This window comes from Notechis scutatus, chromosome Z (genome assembly GCF_049901735.1).
Source record: "Notechis scutatus isolate UNSWTSFEM ecotype Mainland chromosome Z, rNotScu1.2, whole genome shotgun sequence".
Lineage (NCBI taxonomy): Eukaryota > Metazoa > Chordata > Lepidosauria > Squamata > Elapidae > Notechis > Notechis scutatus.
In genome coordinates this window covers 76,166,659-76,189,043 of record NC_142025.1, presented here as the reverse complement: position 1 = coordinate 76,189,043, position 22,385 = coordinate 76,166,659, and the positions used below count along the sequence as shown (strand labels likewise).

General features: G+C 41.6%; 1 protein-coding gene across 1 annotated transcript in view; it reads right to left on the bottom strand.

Moving 5' to 3' along the window:
• The window catches only part of ADCY1 (adenylate cyclase 1), a 256,331-nt gene that overhangs the window by 5,455 nt on the left and 228,491 nt on the right, over positions 1–22,385 (bottom strand). Inside the window, exons 13-18 of the mRNA XM_087946948.1 lie at positions 21,984–22,240; positions 21,191–21,317; positions 8,641–8,757; positions 4,780–4,926; positions 2,361–2,459; positions 36–150 (exon numbers count right to left, since the gene is read on the bottom strand). Of these exons, the coding sequence (XP_087803074.1) occupies positions 36–150; positions 2,361–2,459; positions 4,780–4,926; positions 8,641–8,757; positions 21,191–21,317; positions 21,984–22,240 (862 nt within the window). The remainder of the gene's footprint in view (positions 1–35; positions 151–2,360; positions 2,460–4,779; positions 4,927–8,640; positions 8,758–21,190; positions 21,318–21,983; positions 22,241–22,385) is intronic.

Sequence of the window (22,385 nt, the reverse complement as noted above, 5' to 3'; positions counted from 1 at the left end):
ACAGAATATAATTCATTCTTGAAAATGTAACTCACCAACCCGAAGAACAAAATCATTGTAGGACTGATAGTTGATTTCATCAAGAACATCAAACATTTCTATTGCAAAATCAGCCAGTGTACTGAGATGGAAATAAATCGATTTCTTTGTCTATATTTTAAAAAGAATTTTTTATGTCATTCATAATGTTGTATCTATTAATGTAACACAGTTTTAACAAGTTTTTAAAACAGACGAAGAATCTCTTTAAATATAAATAAATATACAGGGGACATAACAGGTTAGAAATGTTAAATACTCATTTTGGGGAGGAATTAATTTCACAAGACCAAAACTGTTGTACAGAAGAGTGAGGACTCTAGGATTAGAAAATTCAGACGATTATAAAAATTTACAAATAGTTATTGTATCAATAGCAGTTAATTATTAGTCATGTTTAGTAAGATTAAATTATTCGGGAGGGGGCTTCACAGGAATTAATAATTATTGATTTCATGTCCTGCACCTGGGTTTCTTATAGGTATCTTTTTAGCCACTGCAGAAAACAGACAGAAAACAGATTACTGGATTACATGACATTTGTTTAGTTCAGCTTTATTAGCTCTGATCTGATTAATGCTTGCTGAAATGTTAACATGATGTGTGTTTGTGTGCCTGTGCGTGTGTTATATTTATTATATATTTATATTTATTGTATATTTTGTGTGTGTATGTGTGTGTGCGTGTGTGTGCACATGCATGTATATGGGGGTAGATTAGAACCCCATTTTACATCTAGAAAACACAAGCAATCCTCTCTCTACTATTGCTGCACAATTTGTCTTTGGTGACATAGATTCGTTCATAGGTTTTACAAATTTCTAGTTTCTTTTGAAGCAACTAGTGACATAGGATCATATGGCTGGAAGGGGCCAAGGAGGTCTTCTACTGCAGGGATCTCCAACCTTGGCAACTTTAAGATTTGTGGACTTCAACTCCCAGAATTCCTCTGGGAGGAAGTTTCCTCTGGGAAGGAACTCGAGTTGAAGTCCATAAAGTTGCCAAGGTTGGAGACTCCTGTTCTAGTGCAACACCCTACTCAAGACATGAGTCTTATAGTTCCTTGTCAAATGGTTGTCCAGTCTATTTTTGAAAATCTCTAGTGATGGAGCACCCACAACCCAAGGAGGCAAGTTATTTCATTGATTAATTGTTCTTACTATCAAAAAATTCCTTGTTATTTTTACGTTGTATCTCTCTTTGACAAGTTTTCACCCATTACTTCTTCTCTTGGCTTTAGAGAATAAGTTAATTCCTCTTCTTCATGAGAACCATTCAAAATATTGGAAGACAGTTATGTCCACACTATCATTCTCTTCAATAGATTAGAAATATCTAGGTCCCACAACAATATGATGTATAACAATCAGCCTCCAGATCCTTCATCAACTTTGTTGCTCTTCTCTGCATACTTTCTAGGGTCTCAATACCATTTTTTATCATGGTGATCAGAACTGTGTACATTATTCCAAGTATTGTCTCATTAGCATGATATAAATTGGTACTGACACTTCTCATTGTCTTGATGCTATTCCACTGTTGATGTATTGGCTTTTTTAGCAGCTGCAGCAAACTGCTGGCTCATACTTAAATTATGGTCACTAGGATACCTAGATCCCTCTGAGTTACTATTGTTGAGCCAGATATCACCTATTCTATACTCATGCATTTTGTTTTTCCTACCTAAGTGTAGGATTTTACTTTTCTTGCCACTGAACTGCAGCTTGTTGTAAAGGGCCCAATGCTCAAGTCCATCAAGATCCTTCTAGATCTTGAGCCCGTCCTCTAAAGTATTATTTTTCCTCCCTGCAAATTTGATAAGTTCCCCTTTTATCTTTTTATCTAGATCATGTATGAAGATGTTGAAGAGTACTAGGTATTAGACAGTACCTTGGGGTACCCCATTGCATGCTTCACTCCATGTAGATGTAGTTTCTTTGAGGACTACCTGTTGAGTGTGGTTGGTAAGCCAACTGCCAATTGTTCTATCTTAGCAAGATGTAGGTTGTGTCATGCTGAAGTCTAAGTGTATTATGTCCACAACATTTCTCTGGTCCACTAATTTAATTAGGTTATCAAAAAAGGCAATCATGTGTGGCATGATCTATTTTTAACAAATCCATGCTGTCTCCTATTAATCACCTTGTTTGTTTTCAGATTCTCACAAATCTTTTGCTTTGGATATTGCCATGTCTTTGAGTTGTAGATTTCATGTTAAACATGAATAGTTTTATTCAGTTTCCACCAACAGATTCAAAGCAAACTCTTAACTTCAGATGTGATATTACTTAAATAAAATACCCCAAAGGAAGATAATTTACCTTGCTATCTGTAGTTGGCACAAGGCCTACCGCTGCCATATATGTGCTTCCAATTGTCTTGATTTTTTCAATGTCTTTGTAATATTCTTTGTCCATAAGCTTTGTTTAAAACACAAAAGTATTAAATATTGCATAATATTTCAGATAACAAAAAATAATGTGTGTATCTGCTGTTTTAGAAGTTATCCTTCTTACTGCCTCATACCTATAGCAAATGTCATCTAAAATTTCAGTGGCCATGAAAACGATTATGGCTCAATCCTGTTATAATTTCATTAGCATATTAACTCAGCATATCAAGCAAAACATATTTATCTTTGCTTCTTTTGCTTCGTACAGTAAAAATGAGAAAGTATACACAGTTTTTGGATTTCCCCCCCAAACTTTTAATAATAATTTCATTCTCAGATATACAGCTCCATTGGAGAAGAGCTTAGAATGTTAGGAACAATTCAAGCCATTGTCAAATGTCTTCTACTGTGGAGATGCCACGGAGTGATGTAGAAATAGCACTTAGACTTATATACTGCTTTATAGTGCATTACAGCCCTCTCTAAGTGGTTTACAGAGTTAGCATATTGTCTCCAACAATTTGGGTCCTCATTTTACCCACCTCAGAAGGATGGAAGGCTGAGTCAACCTTGAGCCTGGTGGGATTTGAACTGCCAAATTGTAGGCAGCTGGCTGCAGAAGTAGCTTGCAGTACTGCACTCTAACCACTGTGCCACAGAGGCTCCTGTGAGATATATTGGAAATCAGGCTAGGGAGGATGTGGGAGTGGGAGGGGTGGGGTAGAATGGCTCCTTCTATTTCATCTAGATAATTTTTAACTTTTATCTACTTTTGCTACTCCCCCCACTTCCCCAGAATTGGTACAATTCTGCTCAATTTTCAAAAGGATTACAGGCAGGCAGAAAGAATCCCAAAGCTCTTTACACAATTCCTTTCAAAAACTGCACCTGGTTTGAAAAAAATAAAAAGGTTGGAATTAATTTTTCTTGGTATAAGGGGGGGCGGGTTTAAGAGAAATGCTGTAAGGCTTTCAGATTTTTATTGCTACTATCTTTATCAATAGATTCCTAATAATTCTTGTGATGTTTGTTCCCTGATCTGTTCCACCTTAATGAGGTGACATACAGTATATATGGAAAGAACACAGCAGTTGCAATGAAATATAGCTGGTCCTGTATGTTCTAAAACTACCAATTAATTATTACCAAAATGGCATAGAACCTTTGAGTTTTATTATTCCATGAATCAATTCTACACATGGGAAGATATTGAATGAGAGGCAAACAGCAAGTAAATAAAAAAAAAAAATTCAAGCTAGACTGCAGTTTAAATGGTGCAGCATTGTACCGTTGTATAATATAATTCCTTTTAATTTTTTTGAGAGATATTTATGACATATATCCAGGCTATCCGCAGGACCCTTCCCTTAAGGACATCTATCTGTCCTCCCATCTGTATGCCAGAAACTAAGAGGATCTAGAATGGGGAGTCTCAGCCTCTACTCTCAGAATATTAGCACTAGGATAGATCTTCTCCACAGCTGAATACTGCACCCCTGTTTGGCTTATTAGCTGCCACACTAGCAAGATCAATGCTAGACTAAATGATACAATGGATCACAAGCGGTTGCATAAAATCTATTCCTACTTGCTGGCTCCCCAACTTCAGCCACATTTGCACCACTAGCTCTACGAAGGCAAAAAGCCTTAGTGAAGGAGTACAGCAAAATTATGAGAAACCCACTTCTTTCTGTGCACACTGATCTTTCTCATCTATCAATTGGCAGGCTTAAATCCAGGAAGCCCTCTCTGGCATTCACTCAACAGCTGTCTAACAACTTTGATATCAATTCACAGTGGAAAGCCAAATGGGCTGCTGAACATCCAGATACAGTCAGTTACATAGATGACTGTACACAAAAGGTGCCAGGTTTTGACCTTACTTGCCAGCATTGGTCAACTCTGAACAGGATCCGTACCCAACATGGTGTCTGCCAGGAGTCATTGTTTAAGTGGGGTCTTGTCTCTACCTCTTAAGTGTGACTGTGGTGCTCCTTGACAAAATATTCATCACATTATGTCTGAATGTTCATCAAGAAGTTACACTGGCCCAATGGTGATGGACACACTCCTGTTCCTCTAATGAGAACTAGGAAGCATCTCTTTTCCATAGCAGTCCCTGCCTTACGGAACAACCTGAAGAATATTCTCTAGTTAAGGAACCATATGTTTATTTTATCAGAAATTAATATTAAAGTTAATTTTGCTTATAAATTATTATAATTTCAATTTCCAAATGTATTTAGTAGCTCTGTTTCTCCACAATAACCCTGTGAGGGAGATTTGGCCAAGAAAGAGCAAGAGAGACACAGACCCAATGGTAATAGTAAAGACAAATTAGCTCTTACCTCATCAAAGTCAGCTATAATTTCATTTAACAGGCGTAAACATTCTACTCCCATATTATTACCATCCAGTTCAATGTAAAAATCATTGAAATTTGGTATGGATGCAAACATCACTCCTACTTGTGAATATGACTGGTAATACAAGTCCTGTAATAAATGATTACATTCTTATTAGATAAAAAATGTTCAAGGAATATTATATCCAGGGGTGGGATTCAAATTTCTTAACAACCGGTTCTGTGGGCTTGGCTTAATTTGTGGGTGTGGCTTGCTGACTGGGCATGACTTGGTGGTCATGTGACTGGCTGGGTGTGGCTTGGTGGTCATGTGACTGGGTGGGTGTGGTCAACTCAATGTCACATCAAGGCATGCCTCCCCAGGCCCTTCCCCTCCCAGTGATTCCTTGTCACACCCAGCTTCAACTTATCTATAGTTCTGTAAAATGTTGTTCACCCTTTTTTGACTTTATTATCTATGTACTATAGATGTACTTTTATGGACCACTGAAAGGAGGAAATGGCTCACATGCTTTGCCCAAGAGTGTGATAGACAACAGGCTTTTCAGGGGCTGCCAGAAAGAAGGGGGGGCAATGTATTTTCCAAAGCACTAGAAAGCAAACAAGAAGCAACAGATGGAAACTGAACAAACAGAGAAGCAATCTAAAAGTAAGGAGAAACTTCTTGACAGTGGACCTGCTTGTCTCCAGAAGTTCTGGGTGCTCAATCACTGGAAGTTTTTAAGAAAAGACTGGACAGCCATTTCTCTGAAATGGTATAGGGTTCCCCCCCAAGGTCCCTTCTAAGTATTATTCTGACACCTTTCCCAGGATTTCTACTCAGAGTTTGGCACCCTCAGTTTTCCTGCCTGAGCAGGGGGTTGGACTAGAATACCTCCATAGTCCCTTTCAACTCTGTTAAACACACATGTATTTATGCTCTGGACTATAGACATATAAACCCTGAAAAATACCTGGGCAAAAGAAAGGCAGTAAAATCACTCTCGGTGTAAGGACAGTGTAAAATATTAATATATGATAAATAATGGAACAATTAAAAATAATAGCACAGTTTTTTCTCTCTCCTCCTTCCTTCCTCTTTCTTTCTTTCTTTCTTTCTTTCTTTCTTTCTTTCTTTCTTTCTTTCTTTCTTTCTTTCTTTTTCTTCCTTCCTTCCTTCCTATTTCTTTTTCTTCCTTCCTTCCTTTTTCTTTCTTTCTTTGTTTCTTTCTCTCCCTTCCTCTTTCTTTCTTGCTCTTTTTGCTTGCTTGCTTCCTTCGTTCTCTCTCTCTCTCTCTCTCTCTCTCACACACACACACACACACACACACACACACACACCACAGTCTCTCTCATGACACACACACACCTGGTCTGGGATGAACTGATCCAGTGACCACCAGAGCAGCGGGCGGCAAGAAAATGAAGAAAGCAGCAGCCCAGGGACTCGCCCTCTCTTTCGAAGCACCATGGGGGGGTGGCGAGTGGTGGGCGCAGTGGGCACTGTGGTGGGGCTACGGAAAGCTGTCTCAGGAGTTCCTGCACTACCTTTCAGGGCACCTCCGCCGCCCCTTTCAACTCCAGCGCAGCAGAGAAAGTGAATGGCTATGGCATGCTCTGGTTGCTGCCATCACTGCATCACTCAGTGCAGTGCTTTGGACTGGCCCAGAAACGGCGCCCCACCTTGTCCTCCTCTTGCCTGGCTGCTGGCTTCTTGATGCAAGCAGAGGCTGCTGGTTGGAGCGAGGGGAATCACAGTGCTGGGCTCTCGCGGCGGTGAGTGTCAAGGGCATAGCTAGAATTGGAATAAAAGGCTGTGCGGCTGAGGTGGAAAGAACTGAGGCAACACCCAGTAGCTTGGATGAGAAGATGAGAGCGAGGCCACAGCCACTCTCGCGTCAAGAAGCTTTGGTCCTTTCTGCCAGAGATGTGCAGCCTCTTCCAGTTCTAGCTATGCCCTTGGCACTCGCTGCCGCAGGAGCCCAGCACTGCAGTTCCCCTCGCTCCAACTAGCAGTCTCTGCTTGTGTCAAGAAGCCGGCAGCCAGGTGGGAGGAGGCCCAGGATGGGCACAAGGTGAGGGAGGCCCGGGGACGGCTGGGCGAAGCCCGGGGATGGCTGGGTGAGGCCCGGGGTGGCTGGGAAAGGCCCGGGGAGGCTTGCGGGTGGCCCAGTGAGGCCTGGGGACAGCTGGGCGAGGCCTGGAGAAGGCTGGGCGAGACCTGGGGAGGGAAACAGGATTCAACCGGGCTGCTTCTCTGCTGCCCATGAGCCGTTTCCTGAAGGGAGAGGGACTTGCAAACTTTTTCCTGTGCCGGGAAAGACTCTCTTGCTCTCCCAGCTGGAGCAGCGAGAGAAGCATCCACTGACTTGGCCGAAGCCAATGAGCCTCACCATGTGTTCCCCGGTGGAAGGTAAGTGGTGGTGGAGGGGGAAAGGTGACCGGGGCTTGCACTCACCCAGGGAGATCATCAGATCAGGCAGGGCTGCAGCGAAAGGCAGGTAGCAATGGCTGGCCTGGCAGGCAGGCTGCAGACATGTTGCATATACGCATGATGTTGCGCATGCGCAATAGAGACTAACTGGGCAGGGAGTGGAGAAGTGGGCGGAGAGAGCCGGCGCCCAATTTACTGGTTCTCCGAACTACGGAGAATCATAACCGGTAGAATACCACGCTTGATTATATCTATCTATCTATCTATCTATCTATCTATCTATCTATCTATCTATCTATCTATCTATCTATCATCTATCTATCTATCTATCTATCTATCTATCTATCTATCTATCTATCCATCCATCCATCCATCCATCCATCCATCCATCTTTGCAATATTTAATTATTATAATTATCCCTGCTAGAAAAAGGTGCTAATAGAAGAAGGAAGACTAACTTAAATGTAGGTTGGACTGATTACAAGAAGGCATATTCCTTCTAACATTGTCAATATCTTCATTTTAATGAAAGGTTTCTCCTATTTTAGAAGCCTTGGCTATTAACTATTTCAATCTGTTACCCAGAATAGAAAATTAATACTTTTCAATATTTTCAAATGCTTGGAATTCTTGCTTGACCTTTTTCAATCATGCAAATAAAAACACAGGACATTAATTTTTTTAGGAAAAGCACAGTATATTTAACTCATCTCATAACAGAAAATTGTATTTTGTCAGGGAATCAAATGCTTTCTTGTAATCAAGCCAACCTACATTCAAGTTAGTCTTCCTTCTCCCACAGTTTTCCAAATTCATCTTGTCAATTAGGAATTGATCTTGTTCCTCTGCTGTTTGAGAAGTTACCTTTCTGCTCAGATGGAAAGCATTCACCTAAATGCTGTAAGAGTACACCCAGTTCTCAATTTGAATATTGTTTGTAAACAGAAAATTGGCCTGTAGTTACCCGATACTACCCCTTTTGTTGGATCTTTCACTATTAGATATGTTTTGCCAGATGTTAACCAACTTTTAATTTCACCCTTTATTATTTTTACATATACAACAACGTGTAATCATTGCATGTTGGTATTTGAGCATAGTATGTGTGCAAATCCCAGCAGTGTGTGGCCTTTTATAATTGACAGATGGAATGTTTGTCAATGTGCAGATTTTCTAAGTGCCATTGAAGCCTTTAGTTTATGCCATAATCTTTCGACTTTTTAAAATCTTTCTTATCTAATATTAACTTTGATTTTCAGATCTGGATACTTTGTGAACTTCTCCACTTCTTTGCCTTTTATTTTAATATTCCTTTTATTCTACTACATTGTGACATGATTGTAATTATTATTATATCATTATAATTAAAGCCCCGAAGAAATGAAAAGGTTTAATACAAGTCTTTAAAAACAAATAATTAACTTCCTTACCATATTCCTTGGATTAGACATAAGAAAATGCTGAGCAACATGTGCTGGCAACAGATTGAAAAGTATTCGTTTGTTATCTAGTTTCACTCTCTCCATATCATCTCTTTCCTCTTCTGCCTGTCAAGAGAAAAAAAATGTTCTAAACCAAGGGCCTTCAAACTTGGCAAGTTTAAGACTTGTGGACTTCAACTCCCAGAATTCCTGAGTTAACATGACTGGAGGAAGAATTTTGGGAGTTGAAGTCCACAAGTCCTAAAGCTGTCAAGTTTGAAGACCCTTATTCTAAACAACAAAGGCTGTAAATATCAATAGACCTGGTAAGGATATAGGCCTTTTAGATAGCAACCAGCAATTTGAATTGCATCTGGAAGCAAAGTGGTAACTTATGCAGCAAAGGTTCAAATGAGCATACAGAAGTATGCCCAACAGTGCCCGCACTACTGCATTCTGGTCCAGCTGAACCTTCCAGATGGTCTTCCACAGCAGCTACATGTAAAGCCACTGCAGTAGTCAAGCTATGAAGTGACCAGGAAATGAGCGACTGTCTGAAAAATCTGCCAATCTAGAAAAATGCAGAACTGATATATCAGATGACTTTTCCTGACCATAGATGTCATTTGCTCATTAAGCAGAATTTGTGAATCAAAGAAGACACCCAAGTTGTGCACCATCCTTGAATGGGGAAGTATAACTTCATTTAAGGTCGAAATTGGAATATCCACAGATAGTCCAAGATCCACTTTGTCAGATCTACAGATATTCTAAGTTTGACTTAGGATGAAATTACACTGGTGTATCCAAGGATAGTAGGATACCATGCCTGATGGTTGTGCGACTGAGAATCAAGGTGTACAAGATGCACCACCACCATCTAGGATGCATCACAGGTCATCGACAACCATACCTGTCTCAGTATTAAAAACTGGCCTGAAACCTGTTTAAAAGGGTCTAGATAATCTATTTCCTCCAAAATTGTCCTCAGCTGCAGACTGACCACCTTCGAACAATTTTCCACAAGAAGGGAAAGTTGGAGAATGGGTAATAGTTATCAAACATCATTTGGTCCAAGGACAGCTTCTTATGGAGGGGGTGCACCTTTCAAAACTGGGCACCACTTTCTCTCTCAAAAAGGCCAACACTATTGCATGGATCCAACTGCAGGTCACTTCTTTGGCCACTTTCACAACTCATGAGGGACCTGGATCCAGTAAACAAGTGGTTAGGTCAGCAGAGACACCTGTTCACTTTCTTAGGAGTCATTGGTTCAAACATATCCCAGATCAGACCACCAAGACATATCCCAGGTATTTCATCCTCCTTCCCAATCAAAGTCTAACACGGAACAAATCTGGGTGAATTTATCCATTAGATTCCCTGAATAATGTTCAAAATGGCCGAGCAGATGTTCTACATTCCCTACTCAATAGGGAATGGGTCATTCTAAAAGGGCTCCTTGAAAGTTATCAGGAGAAATACTGACATTTCATTGCCCTTATTACCATGAGATATTCCTTAATATGGGGCTACTGCTCATGTTCAATCACTTTGAGTCTTCTAGTGTTATTCAAGATATCTCTTTTGATGCTTCATTTCCAAGAGCTCCTAAATAAACTGAGATACATCCTGTGATTAGTATATAGGGAGAGGCCATATAGAAGCAATATGATCCAAAGATGCAGCCACGTACCCATTACAGCCAGTGACTAGAGCCATAACTGAACTGTCCACCAGATTCCAAGAACTTCCAGTTCTCTCTAGAACTCCACTGGGTTCATTAATTGAACAATTGAATGGGTCTTGTCTCTTCCTGCAGGGAATACCAGTGAGCTGAAGGCAACTAGGTAATTATCTGTCTACTGAAATGGACTGTTGTTAATATCCTCCACTGACAGATTGTATCCCAACTGGCCTGAGACAATCAGATATAACCTGTGTCCTCCATAGGTATTTGGCCATAAATGACTTGGGACAGATTGCTGGTTGCCAGGAAAGCCATCAGTTCTTGAGCTGCCCTATAATACTGGCAACCTGAAATCTCTAGAATGAACAACTTTGGGGATTCTATTGCAACCGACCAATGAAAGTTAGCAGTTCAAGCAGCAAGAAGCATCGTAGCAACCTGTTCCCTTGAGTCCAAATGACCTCATAACTGGTTACCTGTGAAGCCCCTGACAGCTGTAATGATTTTCAGATGACATGAGCCACTCTTTCTTCCTCGTCTCCTGGATTCTTGGCTTGTGCAAAACACAAAACCCGTGGGACATTTTTGTGAGAGAGGAACTCCTCCCTGAGCACAACCAGATCTTAATAAGACATGCCACATTAGCACATGATAAGATCTTGCCACACACCCACTTAGTATTCAAAAGCAACAGCTGAAGCCCAAGGCTACCAAGGAATCTGTTGCCTGGCTCAGAGGGTAGAAACTGAAAGCAGGGCAAGAGAATGGCTTTCAAACAACTATGTATTTCTCTGTCCATCACTGTCCCAGTGGTCCAGCCTGCCCTTCAGCACCCCCTAGTCTACTCTTACCCCTCACATCCTGCTCCTAGGTCAAAACATATATAATCAATACTGCCCTATCATCAAACCCAAAGCCCTGGCAGCCTACTCCTTGCAACTCACAGGGAACTTCCCTGGCTGCACTTGCCCGCTTACTTGGCAGTCTCAGGAGTGAACAAATCCTTGTGGTAGAGGAAAAAAAGAAAAAGGAAACACCCCAGATTCACTTAACTTTCCTACCTGTAGACTGGCAAATCACCTTTCCTCAATTAAAAACAGGCTCAGCAACCAAAGACCTTAACCACACACCATAATATCCAGGAAGTCCAGGTTAGCCACACTTCCAATGTTGGGGATAGGCAAAAACAAAGCTGGTTTACTGTGCACCTGAGGCTCTTTAGCCCTCACAAGCACCAAGACCATTACCGTGATTTTTCAGGTTTCCAAGGTCAACTCTACTAGTCACCATCTTCTTTGAATTCCAATTCCAATAATTTATATTCTGATTAATTTGGAAGTTGGAAATTAAACATATCTCCTAATTATTTACTTATCTCTATGAAAAGCTACAAACAGAGTCCACACAAGAAGCAGATAATAAACAGTTACAAGAAAGTTTCTGAGCAATTGGTTCAATGAACTCTTAGGTTTTCTGCGGAAAGTCCATTTCTTTAAGGCCAAAGTAGCTAAACAGGAGAAAATGGGAGAGACAGCTGGCAAGAGAGACCTTCAGGATCAGACACTGGTATCAAAAGTCATAAAAATAAAGTTGATGTGAATCCTAGAAAGAGAGGACATTCTTTTAGAAGAGATTAAGTTCTTGGAGGCTAAACAGATTTCATGTAATACTAGTGTGTTTCTAGTATGGCAAGCTCTTAGGTCTTCCTATAACAGATAGTGATGCTACAACTGGAGTGGTTCCCCTGGCGACAGCATCACCCATTAGTGTAGGAGAAACTATGAATACACAAAATCATGGATCCACTCTTTTAATGATACTCCTTTGCCATCAAGAGACAATACAGGTGTCAGGATTCCAGTGATCACCCTAATTAAATCATGAGCCTTGAGCCAAACTTTGAAAAACTTCAAAGAATTCATTAGGAGCAACATATTGGCATGACCTGTATGTAGCTGATTCTGAGACACGTAATTCACTATCACCCTTGACCCTGGTTTTCCCCTGACCCCTCTGGGTGTATCATAATTCATATTCTCCACTGAAACACGTCCATAGCCAAGAGTCATCAATCATGTTCTCTAATTAGAGATTTGCACGGCAGAAACTCCAGTCGGTTAGTATAATCTTTGCAAGGTATGCATGGAATGCACTTTCGATTCCAAACTGCTGCACTGCTCTTTCAAACTCTTCCCCCATTTCTGTTGACAATTATAAAACGGCCATAGAAAATGTTTTATGAATTGACATTTGGCTCCCCTCACTTCTTGAAGGTGACCTGAACCACACACACACACACACACACACACACACACACATGCACCCCAAATTGATTGCAGGTATAGAACTTAGGATTGCAAACCCCTCCTCCCCAGGCTTGGTTGGATTTTCTGTATGGAACCTTGCTACAAGATGATCAGCTTGGACGTTCCTACTCTTTACCCAAGAGGGCTGTGAAAATATTTACAGACCTCTCACATCTCGGACATAAATTGTTTCAACTCCTTCCCTCAAAACGATGCTATAGAGCACTGCACAGCAGAACTAGACACAAGAACAGTTTTTTTTCCAAAATCTTATCTGCTAAACAAATAATTCCCTCAATATTGTTCAACTATTTACAAAGTCTGCACTACTACTACTATTAATCTTCTCCTCACTCCTTATCACCCATCTTCTCCCACTTGTGACTGTATGACTGTAACTTTGTTGCTTGTATCCTTACGATTTATATTTACTGTCCCCTAGTATGATTTGATTGCTTATTGTACCCTATGACTATTATTAGGTGATATACCTTATGATTCTTGGCTCTTGACGAATGTATCTTTTCTTTTATGTACACTGAGAGCATATGCACAAAGACAAATTCCTTGTGTGTCCAGTCACACTCGGTCAATAAAGAATTCCATTCCATTCCATCCCATCCCATCCCATCCCATCCCATCTATCTATGCCTCTGATAAGGGGTAGCCCTTCCACTTGATTAAATATTGGAGTTGTCTCCTGTGCCACCTTGAATCAAGGATTCTCTGCATCTCATAATGGGTTTGGCTTCCTATAACCATGAGGTCTGGGAGCTCACGAGGTAGGGGCCTCAGGTCGATCTGACCATGGGTTTTAAGAGGCTACTATGGAATACTGGGTGTATTTTCCCTAACGATTGGGGCAATTTCAATTGCACCGTGACTGAGTTGATGATCTTTACTATGGGGAATGGTCCCTTGAACTTTGGCCCCAATTTCTTGCTAGGGAGTCTTAACCTGATATTTGGTGGACAGGTAGACCTTCTCCCCCAACTGGAATGGCCATTGCAGGGCTCAGTGTTTGTCTGCCTGTCTCTTATAAGTCTGTGCCACTTTTGCCAGCACTTTTTTGACATTCTCCCAAGTTGCTTTAAGTATTGACATTCAATCAGTCAGGCTGACTGAGGAGGGGGGATCCCTTGGATACTCAGGCATTGGGACGAAGTCCATAGTGCTAACTACCTTGAAGCGGGTTAGTCACGTGCTACTGTAAGCAGCATTATAGTACATGACCTCTACGAAAGGCAGGAAGTCCACCCAATTGGATTGCTGATAATTTACGTAGCACCTCAGGTACTGCTCTACCATGGCATTCAATCTCTCTGCCCCCCACATTTGTGCTCAGATGAAAGGCTGAGCTAAGGCCCTGGGATGACCCAATAGACCCAGGAACTCCCTCCAAAATTTGGCTGTGAACTGGCCCCCTCTGTTTTAGATAATTGTCCGTGATACTCCTTGCAGGTGGTAGATGTGCTTCAGGAATAGCTTGGCTAATTGGTGGGCTGCTGCAAGGTATGAAATGTGCCTGTTTGGAAAATAAGTCTATTACAGTCCAGATCACTGTGTTTCCCCCACTTTTCAGCAAGTCCACTATGAAGTCCATTGCGATGTCCTCCCATGGCCTCGTCAGCTTCACTACAATTTGTATCAGTCCGGGGGTGGTGGTGGTGGTCCTGGTCATTTTTTCATTACAGCACAGATGGTGCAACTTTTCACATAACTGTCCATGTCTTTCTTTATGCCGAGCCACAAGAATTGCCTCTGAGCTAAGTGTAAAGTCTTTAAGAACCCAAAGTGGCCTGCTGGTTTGGTGTTGTGGCTCCTCTGAAGGACTAGGTGCATAGGGATTCTGGGATGTAGAGTTTTTTCCCCTTCCACGCTAGGTCATCTTTTTGTCAAGATGTGTTGATTGTCCCAGAACCAGGGATCTGCTAGCAGTTTGGTTTTGAGTTTTGTAGTTAGGTCGTCTGCAGGTTGGTCTTGCCAATCATGGCATTGTTGTCTGATAGTTACTTGGGCACCTATTTGGGCAGATGGTGTTTACGAGCTCCTCCTTTTCACATTTGTACTGGGGCATGCAGGAAAGGGCATCAGCCAGAAAGTCCCCCCCGGATGTGTTTTAGCACGAAGTCGAATCGATTGAAGTATTGAAGAGGTCCCTCCCCACTTAGCCAAAGGTCCTTCAGGCTGAAGAAGCCCCCAAGCCAATGGTGATCAGTTGCCGGATTCTTATGACAGCAAGGAAAAAGAGCAAAAAAGCTGGCCCACTTGATCCAGTTTGAAAAGTAGATGGCTCCCTGTTGGGAGGAGCCTATGCCACTCACTTAAACAGTGAGACTAGAGCTAGCAGATCACTGGGAAACAATTTGATTCGTAGTGGTTTCCAAAATGATATACGCAGTCATACTGGGACTTTCCTGGCTAGACAAGTGGGGCCCAACCATCTGATGGCAAAGGGGGTAGCCGCAGATTGACACTAACCCCTTCCTCATATCAAATAGAAGCACCGCCCACACAGGGAACCATTCCAGAGGGTTCACCAGAACAACTGGCAGCCACCTCTGACAAAACCCCGGAGGCCGGACAGATCCCAAGAGAATATCAGGACCTCGCTGAAGTATTCAGCAAGACATCCTACCTCCCCACTGTGAGACAGACTGTGCCATAGAAATCATTTCCAGGGCAAAACTACCAAAACCCAAAATGTATGCCATGGCGGGAAATGCAAGAGATGCACAAATATATGGACAAAAACCTAGCAAGAGGGTTTATTGAGCCAGCCAAGCCACGGATCACAGCCCCAGTCCTGTTCAAAGAAAAAAAAGATGGCACTATGAGACTTTAGGGCTATCAATGGACTGTGTGTACACAATCTATTTCCCCTCCTGCTCATGAAAGATACGCTATCCCATCTGGCCAAAAGGAAGGTCTTTACCAAATTAGATCTCAGAGAAGCATACTATTGAGTCCGCATCAGTGAGGGAGATGAATGGAAAACAGTGTTGGGATCTTCCAATTCAAAGTTATGCCTTTTGGATTGCCGGGGGGGAGCTGGCGGTGTTCATGCAGTTAATAAACAAGGTGCAACACGAACATTTTTATTAGAGGGTTCTTGCCTACTTGGGAGACATTCTCATCTACACTGAGATGATGGAAGACCACATACACATAGTCTGTATTGATTCGGAGGGGGAGGCCGAGCAGCTGAATGGGAGTGGGAGTGTGGCTCCGTTGGCTGTGGAAGAAATTGGGGAAGGGCAAAGGCCAGCTGGGCAGAGCAGGGGAGAGGTAGAGCAAGGGAGAGGGAATTCAGAGGAAGACCCAGGCCCACCTCCTCTTTATACTACAGCATGGAGGGAGGAACGGAGAAGGGAGCAACGTGAGTTGCATGGCTTATGGGGGAGGAAAGGGCCCTAATTCCCTTCATTAGCTGAAGCTGGGAACACAGTGTTTAAAAAGGGAAGATGCACACAGCAAAGTTGTTGGGAGCAAATCATGAATTATCTGGTATCGTCGAGGCTTATCTAGGTTCCTGGCATCTTCCCAACTGTGTGTGTTTTGCTGGGCTTTCAAGTCTGCAATTCCTTCTCCTGCCCTGTCAAGTTAATTACTGCAGCATGGTTTGTGTGGATTTTTATTTACAGTTTGTATGTACTTTGTTTTCGGACTGAATTTACTCCATTTAAAGACTGTTCTTGGGAGAGTTTTTTCTTCATCTGAACATAACCTGGACATTGGGGGCAAAGTTGGAGGTACTAAAGGAACACTTCTTGTTTATTTGACTGTGTTGCCTTTATGCCATGCCCCGGGTCATCACATTTTGGTTCCCAACGGCTTTCACATGCTGTTAGTGTGTAATGCCCCGTCAACTTTATGGCCCCTTGGAATCACTCAGAGAATCGGTTCAGGATGTCCCAATAGGCAGTTACTTTGCTAATTTGCTTGTCCAGGCTGGTTCTAAAAAAAATGAACTAGCGTCCACTCAGGCAAAAGAGGTATCTTCCCACTGATTCTCCTGAATTCATGGATGTGTTCCTTGATGGGTTGCCCTCCCTGCTTTAGGTTGCTGAGCTCATCTTCCGCATATGGGTCCTCCTCTGCCTCCTCAAATCTGGCTTCTAGCAGTTGTAGAAAGTTATCTACATCATGTAGTTGGGGGGCTGTTATCTTGTGGAGGATTGCTAGCCATCCTCTTGTTTCTCCCTCTGTCCCTCAGAAATGGCATTCACCATGGCTCCAGGGGAGGGGTAGAGATGTCCATAGCATTCCACGTGGATCTCAGCTGAGTCAAGAAATAAAGCTAGCTGGTCTGGGTCTCCATCAAATTTTCTCCTGAATCGGGGTGGTTTGTTGAGCTCTGCTCCTCCCTCTCCCTGTTGCCCTTTGTAAGCCTGTGTTTGAGATGTCTGACCTTCATCCTCAGCTCTAGTTTGCAGAGGAGGAGGGTGCTGCCTGCTGTGTGGGGGAGGCACTGGCTGTTGCTGTGGGCTCTTTTTTCTTCTGTTCGGTAGAGAGGCAGGTCTGTGGTCTCACCTGCTTCTCCCCCCTTCAAAGGGCTCTGTAAAAGTTTTCCTCTGTTTTGGGCAGCAGGATGGGCCGTCATCCCAAATGGTGGCCCATTCAAATTCTTCCCTCAGCTGTTCTATGGATCTCCCCAGGGATTCTGTTAGGGATTTATCTGGTTTTCTCCCCTCTAATGGAGCAGATTTCTCCTCTTCAAAATTCAAGAGGGGACTGTCCTCCTTCTGTAATTATACTATCAGCTTCTGTTTGCTTCTGGCTGGAGACCAAGACTGTTTCTGCTTGGGTCATGTGGAGCAAGCTCTCTCCTGATAGTCATCCCTCTGCCATGGCTGCCTGTGTTTCTCTCCACATACCTCAGATGTTGGGGAGTGATGGAAGAGGCCAGGACCCAGTAATGTTAATTAAGAGAATTGGCTAGCTATCAGGTTTCCAGCAATCTCCCTAATTAAATCATGAGCCTTGAGCCAAACTTCAGTAAGCTTCAAAGAATTCATTAGGAGCAACATATTGGCATGACCTGTATGTAGCCGATTCTGAGACATGTAATTCACTGTCATCCTTGACCCTGGTTTTCTCCCACCCCTCTGGGTGTATCATAATTCATATTCTCCAACAAAACACATTCATAGCCAAGAGTCATCAATCATGTTCTCCAATTAGAGATTTGAGCAGCAGAAATTCCAATCGGTTAGTATCTTTGCAAGGCATGTATGGAATGCACTTTCGATTCCAAACTGCTACACTGCTCTTTCAAACTCCTCCCCCCTCTTTCTGTTGGCAACTATAAAACGGGCATAGAAAATGTTTTATGAGTTGACAACAGGATTAGGATCTTATTGGACAACAATACCTCCATCTTGCTGATATCTAGGTTCAACCATTTTATTCTAGTTCTTGACAGCCTCTCTTGAAGTATCACCCTGCAACTACTACCGGATAGCAATATAAAGCTGGATATAATCAATATATTGATGACACTATATCTCAAAGTGTTGGATGATTTTTCCTAATGACATCATGAATTGTAAAAAAAAAAAATGGGTTAGAGGACTAACTTCTATGGCACCCCACAAAATATCTCCCCCTCTGCTACTAGCTACTGGGACTGTCTAGTTATGGATATGGTGTAAGAGCAAGAACTCTTTTACAATAGGTCTTCTGATTCTTGTGGTTTAATGGAGGTCCACAAGAATACCTTGATCAATGAAATCAAAGACTGCCAAGAAGACTAGAAGGACAGAAAGTTTATCTACTTGAGTAAACAATACTATTTCTGTTCCACACTTACTTCTTCTAGAGTGCTCTGTAATTGATCCAGCAATGTATTAAGAACTTTAATTAGAAAGACAGGATTGAGGACTCAATAATGACTATGTAAGACCACTGGATCCAGATGGTCTATTTCATGAGAGAGCATATCAAATTTCTTTTAATATAACAAGCAATGCCTTTTGTTGGCCATATGACAACAAACAATGCAGCTCCTCTAAGACCATGAGTCATTCACTATTGGTCCTCCTATGGAGTTTATATCACTTCATTTCCTATCCCAGGCTGTTGGGGTCATCTTGTCAAATGTTTGGATTGATTTTGGTTGTCAGAGGTTCAATGGGCATTTGATGCAATTGCTTGCTAGATAGTGAGGAAATTCCCCATTGGAAACCATTTGGGTCCATTTGGTGTCTGAAGTCAATCTTCGTAATGGGTTCAATTACCCTACAAGGGTCCTAGATTGTAATTAGACACATCTGGACCCAAGTGTCAGCAGATTAAGGCAAAGGGATGATAGATAGCTCTTCCAAATCCATCTCTCAAAGAATTGCTCTGTCAACCCTGAAGATATCATGTGTGTAGCCACATTTTATTGTAACCTTTGTCTATTCTTTCCTTAGCTTTCTTTAGGTTTTCCGCAAAGGAATTTAATGATACTTCAGACTTGCCACTCTCTAGTTGTTGAAAGGTGGGTTATAGAGATAAAGGGAGAACGTTGTGTCTAGATCAGTGGTTGCCAACTGGTGGGCCGTGAGAAAAATTTGGTGGGCCGCAGAGAAATCTCACCCCCAGAGCACCCCCACAAAGCAAATAATCCAGGCTGTGCAGAAACACAAGGCTGCACCGCCCACATGGACTTCGGGATCCCTCCCCGCCCACTCACTCCTTACCTGGCAAACGCCTGCTAAATTGCTATTTTTCCTTTTTCCGACCATCATCTGTTCTGCTGTGCTGGGAGATTTAGAGATTTAGCTAGGAAGCAGGAAATGGTTGGATTTCTTGCTTTCTAGCTAGTCTTTAGATTTTTGGCTCAGCATAGCCGAACCTCCCTTAGGACTGAAGGTTTGCTTGCAAGAAAATTGAGTGCAGATTCATGGCAAGCAAATTTGAGAGACTGAGCTAGCTGATGGCAGGTAGATAGATCACTGAATGATTCTGTGAGCAACTCAGTCTGCCTCCTTTGCCTGATTTGGGGTAAAAGTTGCTTTTTTTATAAAAAAAATTCAGTATTTACATGCATGGTGTGTTGTGAGTTAATTTTGTGAGTTTGCTTGCTAGCAAATTTTATGTGACAGACTGAGCTAGCCAATGGCAGATAGATAGATCTCTGAATGAATCTGTGATTCTGTCAGCAACTCAATCTGCCTGCTTTCTCTGATTTTGGGTAAAAGTTGCTCTTTTTTATAAAAAAAAATTCAATATTTATATAAATATTTATAATATTTACATACAAGCCATGTCCAGCCAGTCACATGACCACCAAGCCACACCCACAAATTAGGCCATGCACACAGAACCGGTTTGTGGTCCCTGGGATCTAAAATTATGAGTTTGGTGGTCCCTGAGGCCCAAAAGGTTGGTGACCCCTGATCTAGATGGCATTCTTTCCCGTGGGAACAGAGAAAATGCCTGAAGCTGGTGGAAGGTGGAGTTTGGCATCACCAGACTGATGGACTGAGAATTGATTGGAGATTGTGACTCGGAGGAAGTTTCAAACTTTTGCTTTTTACTGGGTGTAATTCCAGAATCTGGCCAGTCGGAATTATACCAAGTCCTTGCCAATTTCATATGTTCCTAATAAACAGACTTTGAAGAAAGATGGATGCCTTGGATTTTATTTCAGGGGACATATTACTTGGAACCTTGATATGCTCTAAGTTAAAAATGAGATCTAGCACATAATCACCAATATATGTGGTCCAGACTTAAGCCTACAGTTGCCACCAAGGCTATGAGTTCAGGTGCTTTCCCCAAATCAAATAGCTCAAGGAAAAATTCTGCTGGGTAACAAAGAATACTGTATCTTCTGAAAGAGCAATATTCCCATCCTCGTGATTTTGCAATATACACCAGATCTGCCTTCTTATTCCCTTATTCCCACCAAATTGTGAAGAAATGAGCTTTTATTATGAATAGATCTGGTATTTGCCAATAGCACCCCAAGGCCAGAAACTGGGAAGTTCAGCCATCAAGATGAGATTATGAGTTAGAAGTAGAGATTGTAAAGAATTTGGAGGACTCTCTTGGTTTGGAATGATCCAACTGAACCACTTCTATCTCATTCATACAATCCTATCTCAACTTTTCTGTCCTCCCCAAACTCCAAATTGCCCTATCTCTCCTTGATGCCTTCTTATTAATGGCCTGAGTGGGGAGACTTTGCTTCCTCCTTATCTTACAATAAATAAGGGCTAGACTTCCACTACATTGAGTCTCATCTAAGGCAGCCATTCACAGCCAAAACAATGGTCTAAGCTTCCCCAAGGCAATGGAGGAGGAGGAGGCATTAGCCTGAGGCAAGGATAAATATAAAGCAGCTGACAAAACTTAGGTTCATAAAAGAAGATGTTAAGGTCAAGGGAAATCGATCAGAAAGAGGTGTTGGGGCTGGAATTTCCCACTGCCCAAATTTATACAGTTCATATTTATGGTTGTATTTCCATATACACTTGATGGATAATTTGCTCGTTAAAATTATTTGTAAATAGTAAGAAGATCTAGAAACTGGGAATTTAATACAATACTTTTAAGACAAGGCAATTCTTACCTGTACAGCCCAGAGGTAGTCTAAACGTAACTTCAAATCTACCTGTCTTGAATGAAGTGCCAAAGCACAGGAAAACAGCAAGATGGCTAATATTGGTTCATAGCCACGTATATAAAAGGAGCCATCCCTTTAAAAAAAATAATGCAAACTTTTATACTTTGCTATTGTCACAAAGTGAAAACAATACAACAGATGATTCCACATCTAATGGTAATCTGCTGGAATTTAAGAGGTGTAATGTTACTAATTATTATGGGCAACTTTATGCCATAATAGAATATAAAAAGGGCAGTAGAAGTAGCAGTAAAAAGAAGGCTATGGGTAGCCCTTCTGAACTTGTGTAGCAGAGCAGGATTTTCCTCATTTTTTTTGTAAGTATCTTGGCTTCCTCCTATGCTCTTCATCTCACAATTGAGAGATAGGCTGATGTGTATATTAAAGGAAAGAACTCTATCACGATCCTAGGTTTTGACTCTGCTTGGAGAAACAAGGCATGCAATATAATGATGGACATATAAAACCAATCATTTCCTATTCTAAAGGCTTTAATAAACTAATGTGGATTTAAAAAAAGGAAATGGAGAAAAACAGCAAAAGAAAAATGGAGCTAAATATGAACAAACTCTACATGTGGCTTTGTTCTATGGATGACATAAATAGTTAAAGACTATCTTCAAAGTCTCTGACACATATTAAAATTCCTTTCCTCCTATAAAAGAGCATTGCATTACAAGTGTGAAGATAAATTATGGAAGAAGTAGTCATGCCCATTTGTATTAATGCAAATACTTACCCTACTGCTTTTCGGTATCCACTGAGCTCCAAAATAACTATATACAGAATCATAACAAAAAGGAGGAGGATCAATTTTGGCAAAGAAGATACACGTAAAAATATTGCCAGGGTCAAAGTCCCCGCAACACAGGAGAGAAATGCATAATGGGCTGTATCGCATGGAAGTTCAGTCATTGTCTTATTTGTCCCACTGGAGTAAATTATAATTATAGAGCTGCTGGAATTAGTGTTCCAGATCCAAGGCATACAACCAACCTGCAGGAAAAAAGTAGTATATGTTAAATCAAGCTCATTGGAAAATAACTTCATAAAGTTGAATTTGGATATAGTGTATGTGGTAGCTTTAGAGCTAGGAGAAAACTGTGAAATTAAAAGTATGATTTGCAATTATTTATTTAAA